At 32.8% G+C, this 10,591-nt stretch overlaps 1 protein-coding gene across 1 annotated transcript; it reads right to left on the bottom strand.

The window, feature by feature from the left end:
• Positions 1-3,418: 3,418 nt before the first annotated feature.
• On the bottom strand, positions 3,419-8,130 carry LOC134718138 (hemagglutinin/amebocyte aggregation factor-like). Its single transcript, XM_063580629.1, has 4 exons — positions 8,061-8,130; positions 6,419-6,598; positions 4,649-4,783; positions 3,419-3,534 (listed from the first exon to the last, which is right to left on the bottom strand). Exons 1-4 carry the CDS (start codon positions 8,128-8,130, stop codon positions 3,419-3,421), a joined length of 501 nt encoding a protein of 166 aa, XP_063436699.1.
• Positions 8,131-10,591: the final 2,461 nt, after the last annotated feature.

Genomic DNA, 10,591 nt, shown 5'->3' with positions numbered 1-10,591 from the left:
TTTTACAAAGCATTTGGTGACAACATTTAATTTTGAATAAGCAGCTCATAGTGGAATATAGTTGGGAAATCTCAACTGTACATCATGTCCAACTCAACAACAAAACACACCAATTACTGTACACTCAAGTGTAAATTAACTTGTACCAAAATGATATTAAAATGTAAGTGTTTTCAGTTTAATTCTGCATTTGAAAAAAAAAACCAAACAGGGCCGTAACTACATTAAGGAAAATGAGGCAAATGCCTCATGTTAGAATTAAAAAAGATAGTCTAAATATCAAATTGTTTTCACGGAAAGTGTCTAGCAAGAAGGAAGTTCTCTTCACTGTCTGGTGTTGTCCCTGCATGTTTTTCGTGATCCATGTTTCTATTTCACTTTTAGTTTTCAGAGTTGATGGTCTATTGTTTGCACTTCTGTGTCCCGGGTTTGTCTTTTGTTCATTTATTGTCCTTCTTTATGACTACAGTCTGAGTGGTGATTTTCATTTGTAGACATGTGGTTTTGCAATATTGCATTCCAACTGACGTCCGCATATGGTACGGGAAAAGATTTTAAAAATATACGATGCTACAAGTTACAGATAAAAATGGTCGTTTCTGCATGGAGAGTAAAACTTGATAGCAAAGAAAACAAAACTGGCTTTTTTTTGTAGATGAAACTAGATAGCTGCATGGTTTAAATTAAAGTAAGGTCACCAATTTCCCGGTATAAAATGAATAAAAAAAAAAACAATAATGTTTTGCGATATGACCTTTTCCATGAAACTGAAAGGGTTAACTTGCATTAAGTCATGTTCAGACCCTTTAACAGAAAATAAAGGAATATGGTGTAAATGTGTACGAAACCTAAACAATAAGTCAATGCATAGAAAAAATATAAATGAATGGTTAAAGTCGCTGGAGGGTCTTCAACAATAAAATAATCATTAATACCGTAAAACAGGGTCAAGATGGTCCCTAGTGTCGACTTAAGTAGTAGTAGTACTAAAAGTAATCTAATACTGCACTGTCACTATATTTACATCTAGTCATAAAAAAATCACCAAAGTCTAAGCACAATTCAAGACAAGAACAGAAAGACAGATCCGGACGGGTATAAATGATTATGAGAATGACGATTTTTGCCTTATCCTACATATCGGTCTTTTAATGTTGTCAAAAAAAAACCTAAAAGTTATGGTCTTTTGACATTTTTTTATTCGACCGCCACTGATGAGTTTTCCAACTTCTACTGAAATTATCCATGCTCTGTTTCTGTTAACACCTCAAGATACGAAACACATGTCTAGTGTACAAAATTAAAAAGCAAAACATCTTTGACTATGATGCTTTTTTTTCCTTTAATATTCAATATTTATTTTATTTTCTTTGACGTGTGAATATCTGATTAAAAAATAAACGAATGTGTTATTCTTTTGAATGTGATTGAAGTCATTATAGTAGTGTTATTTAGGAGGAGATATGATTGATTGAATGTTGTTTTCCGACCATCCAGTGACATATACTGTATGCATGCATATTCAAAACGGAAAGTTATGTCAGTCAGGGGTACTACTTGTACAAGTGTATTTTATTTACTTGAAGAAGTAAAAAAAAAATATACACATATAAGTAATTTTTTAGGATACTTATACAAGTGAATTTTATTTACTTGTATAGGTAAAAAAATAATTTGCTGAGTTATGTCCCTTCCGCATTCAGATTTTTTTTACTTGTAAAGGTAAAAAAATCATCCTTTCTTCTTTCCTTGAATTCTGAAGATTTCTTTGCTCTAATAGAATTTTAAATTGTGTACCCTTTGCAGATGTCTTTACTAATCATTCAAGTGTAATTTCATGGATAATGAAAGTCCCATTTGTTTGTTATCTTCTTAACACTGCTCATTTACAAGCCCCAAAGGAGCAATTTTTGATTGCCTTGCGCAAATATACAAGATCTTTGCTCAATCAGTTTCTTTGATGAATTTATGAGATGAAACATTGAACTTTAATGAAAAAATTTGAGCAAAACTGGGAAAAATCATTAAAGGCATGATTTTACATCTCAAAACTTGAGGATTTTTGTGGGATTGTAAGAAAAATTTACTTGTATAAGGGGAGATTATTCAAACATTATTTATTTACTTATATGTGTATATTTTTTTTCACTTCTTCAAAAATAAAATAAAATACACTTGTACAAGTAGTACCCCTGACTGTATGTAGAGAATAATTTGCAAACAAGAAATACGATGTAGCACGCATTGTCTTTGAAAAAGAACAACAGGAAGGCAGGGTACAATTACGTATCATAAGTCCAATAAATAAATTCAACACCATAACCAAAAAATTACTCAATATACATAATTTAGATCATAAAAGTGTTGGATAATTTTGTTGATCTTTATTATTGTTACTTACACTTACACGATTAAATAATTAAAATTGTCACATGGTGTCTTCTTATGTCATTTGAACTACAATGTATGTTATTATTCACAGTTCTGTAATTTATATTAAAAGATTGCCTGAAAATGCTAACTTGGCATGCCATACTTGATAGAAATGCGGACGTGAAAGAAAGCACTTTTCACAAAACCACAAAAGTGCTAACGGAGATTAAAACATTCCGATGCGACGATTTTGTCAATAATTATGAAACAAAATGCGTATAGGCAGTGTTTGAGTATGAACCAGTTATTAGTCTATATTCATAATTATAATTGCGTTCTTAGAATTTTCTCTGAAGTTTGTCCCAGTTCCGTCTTATTTTGGGTCAAAATTCGACGGTCTGCTAAAATGTCATAAATAAAGGAATATCCTGTTTTCCTGTCTCAAGTATGCTTAATGTTCGTCTAAAAAAAACTAGCTATTATTTCTGAGATAGGAAAAACAACTTGTATCATATTGTTCATCAACAGGTGCGTTGGCCGAGCATCTCTTACGTCAGAACTTTTGTGACGTCATGTAATAATCTAATTTAAAAGTAAAAGCCGTTCTTAAAATTTGTCCGAACTGATTTTTTTTTCACTTCAATATTACACAATAACAAGCAATGCAACTGTAAAAAAACATCTAAGAATAATTTTAATCTGTGTGGCAACTGGAACGGCATAATTTCTCTGGGTAGATCTAGGTCTTTTCAAATCATCATAAAGCAAAATTGTTTAAACTTCTATGCTAGCTTCAGAAAATCTTTACCTAGCCTGAAATTCTATAATATGGTTCACCGTGAAATTCACTATTTATGTGTGGTTTATATGCCTACTACACATCATACAACACATGGGCAGCCATATTTAGCCTCTGGATAAGAACTTATCCGAACCCCAAGACACTGGACAAATGTTGTCCGTGGTTAAGCTATTTTATCCACTGGACAATTTTTGAACAACCGGATTTGTCCAGTGGACAAAAGTTATCCAGTGGATACAGACTTTATCCTGTGGATAACTTTATCCAGCCTTTTGAACAACCGGGCCCAGGTACCCTCACTGTATCGGCTTTGTCAAAGTTATTCTTCATAGTATTTTCACACTGCCTAGCTTCCTTTCCTATATGAAATACATATTGAATAAGCTGCTTATTTGTAAATAAAAGTTTGATAAAGGCAAACAAGGATAAATATTATCGATTGTATAATGCTTCGTAAATACTTCAACGCGTTGTTAGGAGTGTATAATTATTTAAACATCTATCGTGAATAAGGTTTCAATTGGTTTTCAAATTGAATCTTATTGACCTTTTCAGAATGTTAAGGACTTATGGGTAATTTTATTGCTAGTTGACCAAAACTTTTAAAATAACGTTACGTCATTGGTCCAATTTCTATTGTTTTTTATCGGACCACAGATGAATTATCATGTTGTTATTGGTTAAACGCCGCCAGGTGGTGACCCCCTATGAGACCGTATGGGGTTAGTAAGTTTCATATGGGGTTCGTGACGCGTTAATGGCGACGTCATCTATTAATGTTGTTGTGTTTCATTGTTTATTTTTCAACAAAACGCCGCAGGAAAAGTCCAACGTCCGATAAATTCGTTATACGGTTAACTACTGACCCCCTACGGATCCATAGAGGGTGAATAAAATTCATAGGGGACTCGGCCTTCGGTCTCACCCCCTATGGATTTTACTAACCCTCTATGGATCCGTATGGGGTCAGTAGCGAACCATATAACTTATAATAGATCAAGGTAAGGCCTTCAACACCGAACAACATGCTAAAAAGGGCCCCAAAACCACTAACTGGGAAACCTTACAAACAAGAAAACCAACGGTCTAATCTATATATCTTTGAAATGAAATAAAACTTTGAATATATAAAAAAAAACCACGAGATACATGTATAAATAACGAACAACAACTACTGTACATCAGATTCCCGACTTCGGACAGGTGCAATCATTTGCAGCAGGATTAAACGTTTTGATGGTACCAAACCTTGAAGTCCTGACCCAGTTTGCATAATACTTGTTGTCAACCATTATTTTTTATTATAGATGACAGATCAGCAAGTGTATAATTTATACGTTGCTTAATACGCTGATTACGATTTTTGCGTTTACCATGTGACTTATGTTTTGTGGGATCTTACAATTTGATATATCAAATTATTTATATGACAAAGTTAAAAAAAAAAATGCTTAACATCAATAAAACTATTACCAGAAATTCCACAACATTTAAACATGAACCTTCTGTCCTCTTTTCCGTTGTCATGGACACTCCTTATACCAGTTATAAATCCATTATGGCTGCATTCAAAGTTGAAGTATTCATCCCAGTCGTTCACAAAAGAAGCTGATATACAAAATACAAATAATATTTAGCAGTGGTGGATCCAGGAGGGGCAAAATCAGGTTGTTGGAACTCCCCCTATTTTGGACAATCAATGCATTTGAATGGCGACATATAGTTGGAACTCCCCGTTTGAAATTGCTGGACCCGCGCCACCACTGTTTGGTATCTTTTAACCGAAACAATATAGACTAGAATTTGTTTTAATTGCATATTTATCAATTGGACCATGTGGTATGAGTGCCAATGAGACAAGTTCGAATCGACTCTCGATTCATTGTCATGTGACAATGTACAGCAGTAGTCACTTGCATTAATTTACATATTCAGACGCCCTGGTGTAACTTCAGTATCAGTCATTTTCATATAGACATTTTAAAATGGTCGAGAGGTTAAAGCAAATAAGATAGAAAATATAATAGCCTCTAAACACTGCGGTTGTGAGTTCGAATATTAAATACGCGTCATGCGATTTAATCGATAAGGATTTCCGAATGTCGATGGTAGTCCTCGAGCACTTCGGGTTTTTAGCACCAATAACACCTGGCTGCCAAAATAATAAAAGCCAATCTAATACGAATAAAAGTTGTGTATAACTGACTGCAGTTTACAGAAATAAATGCATTGTATGTAATTAAGAAGACCTTAAATTGATATTTACAAGTCGTCGAATAAATGAAACTCTCTAGAGAAGATGACGCTGTTATTATATTTTATGTAGTTATTAAAAGACGACAAATACCAATGAGATATGGATATCAAAAAGACACCTACCAAACTGTAGATCACACAATTCATTTTTTTTTTATATTTCCTTAATATAGTAGCATAGCTATACTTTGTGCAATGTCAATTTCACCAGGAATCACTTTCTCCACAATCAGGGCTTCATGAAGGTATGAAAATAAGTTTGTGTTACAATTTAAACCGATATCAATCTACTAATTTTTAAGTTGCAGTATAAAACAATATAAGGTCAATGTCATAGAAATATAAACTTTTGTGGATTCGGCACAAAACTTCGGAAGAACTCGGTACGACAACCTCTCCATTCAAGTTTCTCAGCCTCATACAAACAAGTTTATATACCGAGAGCCAATGAAAACGCAACACTTTTGTTTTTCAAAAAAATCTTATATTTTTTTTTATTTATATTAGAACTTTTTATATTTGGTTGAAAATTACTTGAGACAATTACGGTTTTATGATTTTTGGAACAAATGCGAAGTAAGGGTTATTTTGAACGGACATAAACCATGTTCACCGCTTTTCAACATATATATATATATGCACCATTTTCACGATTTTGTCATTTAAAGCTTGGCTAATGTCATGAATTTTGCCGCCCTTATTGTAAAAAACTTCAATAAATATCTCCGCCCTTATTGTGAAAAAACTGCAATAAATATCCAAGTTAATGCCAGCACTTTCTGACAACGACATGCAGTTTTGGGAATGATCCAATGAAGCCTTTCACAGCATACAATTGCGAGAAGACTGAAGTTTTAGCCCCTACAATAACCCAAATCATACACTTATTCAACCAAAATGGATCATTTTATGATAAGGGGTACAGTAAAAACACACTTTTTTATTCGGCCTAAAGCGTTTTTATTTAATAGGTTATATAATACTTACGTGTCCAGTAGCAATCTACCTGTTGTCCAATCGTAGATCTACATCCTAAAGACCATTTACGATCTTCATAATAGTTGTGATGTTCACTGTGTATTAACGAGATGGCTTGACCACTTGGACACGAAAAATCTATCCGCTCATCAAACTTGTTAACATAGTCCCATCCGACCACACTGTTAACTTAAGTGTGCAAATCAAACATATTATGATAGATAACATCAACATCGTCAGTTAATGGTTTACTGAAAGTAAATAATTGAGGGGGTTTAACAGGAGGGGTCTTGATCCCGAAATCCCGAGCTTAAAAAGGCGAAATACCGAAATACCGGGCTTAAAAATACGAAATCCTGAGGTCCCGAAATTCGAAAAAAGAATTTCCGGATCCCGAAAGGGTCAATCCCGAAATGCCGAGCTTAAAAACACCCAATCCCGGTGTCCCGATAAAGGTCCTATCCCCCATCAATAATAGTATTATATATACGATTTCATTTTTAAATGTTACCATCTTCCGATTGGCTGAATTTGGCTGATTCTTTTCGTCTATCAGCAGTATGTAATAGAGTATGCACAGCGATACATTGTTCGATTTATAACAGGTTTGGATAAACGGTGAGCAATCGATTATTTTACCGTCAGACTATAGCTGGTTGAAAAATCAATGTTTAATTCAACGTTTGCTTTGCTCATCCGATAGGCGTTCGAAAACGGACGATTTATAAACAAAATGCAGTCCTTTCGTAAACTCCCCATTTTTTTGGATGATCAATGCATTTCAATAGAGACCTATGGTTGGAACCCCCTTCATCATGGGTTGGGAACTCCTCTTTTAAAAAAATATTGCTGGATTCGACCCTGCTTTTTAAATATTGCTAGCAAAATGAACCCATCTCTTTATAAACCCGAAATCCTAATAAATCTAGCCAGTGTTCAATTCCTTCTGTCTTTTGGAACGGAAACGAAAATTATAAATTTAGAAATGTTTGATTTGAAAACCGAAAACAATTCTCAAACGTAAAGTAGTAAATATTTAAAGTCATATGAAACCTCAAATCCAATAAAAATATGCACATGTTTTACATAAATAAATGGATAGTTTACATTATACAACTTATGTACATATATATATGTACTTTTTTCTGAAGACAATTCTTCAGTTTGTCCACAATTAGAAGAAATTTACCTATTTCTAATTGCTTGCTTCCAGGAAGCAATTCGCCGACATATTTTCCGTATGCATAGTGACCTTAGCGTGCCCTTCCTCGTAATCCGGTAATCGCAATACGCATGGATCTGTCATAAAAATAAACAATTATCCGATTGTACATGAACACGTGCTCAATACCCATGCTTTTTGATAGTTGTTTACTATAAGGTGACAATCGGTAAACTTCGGCTTCAAAACACTGCATTTAATGAGCAGCCACATTTGTTCAATCAAAACAGAGATTAACAAAATTGACGATTATACAACATTTTTGCGAAAAATATGATAAAATCGAGCACGTACAGAAGACCAAGTTCATGATACATATGCATTGGTTCAAGAATTGGATAAACATTTTTTTCACCGGTCACTCGTTTCATATGACTTTAAGTCAAATATGGAAATATGAATAAAATGAAACTTAAAAGTACAACTTACCAGTGAGATATTTTTCCCTAATCTGAAGTAATATTGTCCAGACGATGTTTAAATACCCACGTCTAGACATTGAGTCTCAAGCACGAGAAACCCGTTCCCCGCGAAAAAGTCACTGGACAACTATAGTTATATATAATATCTAAAAATAGACAAAGGGGAATTTACGATGACCATTAAACGGTCCATGTAACACTTTAATATCAATTCAAAGCTTTCAAATTTGAGATTTTTGGAGTTTTGATCAAAGTTTCAAAATTCCAAATTGTGTAAAAGTTTTCAAATTTTGAAATTTTTAACCAAATAATTAAAATATCAAAATTCTAAATATCGTTTTAAATTTGAAAGCTTAGAAATCTGATCAAACTTTAAAAATACTAAACAATATAACATCTGAAGTATGATTACGATTTATACATGTATTAGACCGTTGGTTTTCCCGTTTGAATGGTTTTACACCAGTAATTTTGGGGCCCTTTATAGCTTGTTGTTCGATGTGAGCCAATGCTCCATGTTGAAGGCCATACAATAACCTATGATGGTTTACTTTTACAAATTGTCTCATTGGCACTCACACCACATCTTCCTATATAATCTATAGCACAGAAAACATTGAATAACAATTATAAATACAAGAAATATTTCATACAGTAACCACGTGCACCGTCAACAAAAACACGATTACAGTGTTTCATTGGGGAGGAGATCTCTTATGACAGATACAATTTTCATATTAGGCTAACAAAATAGTATGTGTGTTTCCTAATACATCTGCGGAAAAAACAGCTTAAGGGTTAGTAGGTATATTTTTTTATTTTTATTTTTTTTACATTGATTTTATTGGAGGGACATTCTGACTTGGACAGTGTTTATTAAAAACTGTGAGAAAAAGACAACATAAGGCTAATTTAGGAAACATACATTTTGTTTTGCCTTAAAAATTGTTTATCAATGGTTTTTTTTACACATTTAAAGGGGCACTAGCTGTCAAATTCATGTTCATCGATTTAATTCAAAATCCAATATTTTATTTATAACTATGTAAACATTTGTTCAAACTATAAAAAGTCTATAATAAATGATAACCAGGGCACTTTTTTTTGCTTCTTTTTGAGTGTATTTTAGTTCAGACTCCATCTTATTAAATATCGAGTTGACCTCTTAAATCATGCGATGACCACATAAGCAATGTCAACATAAATATAGATATAAATAGATAAAGCTAACTCGTGCTGACCTGTTGGAGAATTCTAGGCCTATTTTTCATTTTATAGATGAATAATAAATGTTTATCATCGTTTTTGTCGAGCCTTCGACTTTAGTCGAAAAAGCGAGACTAAGCGAATCTACATTCCGTCGGCGTCGGCGTCGTCGGCGGCGTCAACAAATATTCACTCTGTGGTTAAAGTTTTTGAAATTTTAATAACTTTCTTAAACTATACTGGATTTCTACCAAACTTTGACGGAAGCTTGTTTATGATCATTAGATAGTATCCAGAAGTAAATTTTGTAAAAATAAAATTCCATTTTTTCCGTATTTTACTATAAATGGACTTAGTTTTTTTCTGCGGGGAAACAAACCATTCACTCTGTGGTTAAAGTTTTTAGAATTTTAATAACTTTCTCCAACTATCCTGGGTTTGTACCAAACTTGGACAGAAGCTTGTTTATGATCATAAGATAATATCCAGAAGTAAATTTTGTAAAAATAAAATTTCATTTTTTCCGTATTTTACTTATAAATGGACTTAGATTTTTCTGCAGGGAAACATTACATTCACTCTGTGGTTAAAGTTTTTAGAATTTTAATAACTTTCCCCAACTATCCTGGGTTTGTACCAAACTTGGACAGAAGCTTGTTTATGATCATAAGATAATATCCAGAAGTAAATTTTGTAAAAATAAAATTTCATTTTTTCCGTATTTTACTTATAAATGGACTTAGATTTTTCTGCAGGGAAACATTACATTCACTCTGTGGTTAAAGTTTTTAGAATTTTAATAACTTTCTTAAACTATCCTGGGTTTGTACCAAACTTGCACAGAAGCTTGTTTATGATCATAAGATAGTATCAAGAAGTAAATTTTGTAAATAAATAAATCCATTTTTTCTGTATTTTACTTTTAAATGGACTTAGATTTTCTTACAATCATAAAATAGTAACAAGAGGAAAATTTTATTTATTTTTTTCCTCATTAATGATGAGCCTGCAATTTACAGCAAAAATAGGCGAGACACTGGGTTCCGCGGAACCCTTACAAATTTTTACCTATATACAAATGAATTTTTGTGGATCGAATCAGTCAATCAAATGATTTACCTTAAGTTTGTTTCGCTTCAAATTTACATATTCTTTTCCTTTAAATAATTTTACACACTCAATTCACGTACTATCCATCTCAAGCTGGAGGGTTAAATTGAAGTTCGCATGAATACGGATTCAATGAGGTCGAATTATTCACTTGCAAGTGAATAATTCAAAATCAGTGGTTTTTTTTTTAAATTAGCTTATTTTGACAAAATTGAACCATAC

Source organism: Mytilus trossulus, chromosome 5 (genome assembly GCF_036588685.1).
Source record: "Mytilus trossulus isolate FHL-02 chromosome 5, PNRI_Mtr1.1.1.hap1, whole genome shotgun sequence".
Lineage (NCBI taxonomy): Eukaryota > Metazoa > Mollusca > Bivalvia > Mytilida > Mytilidae > Mytilus > Mytilus trossulus.
This window is presented reverse-complemented; position numbering and strand designations above follow the sequence as displayed.

Excerpts from the sequence above, each read along its gene's own strand:
- LOC134718138 (XM_063580629.1), bottom strand. The coding sequence starts at position 8,130 with ATGTCTAGACGTGGGTATTTAAACATCGTCTGGACAATATTACTTCAG. Across the intron at positions 6,599-8,060 it reads TAGGGAAAAATATCTCACTG|TTAACAGTGTGGTCGGATGG; the intron begins GTAAGTTGTACT and ends TGCACACTTAAG. Across the intron at positions 3,535-4,648 it reads TAAATGTTGTGGAATTTCTG|GAAAGGAAGCTAGGCAGTGT; the intron begins GTAATAGTTTTA and ends TATTTCATATAG.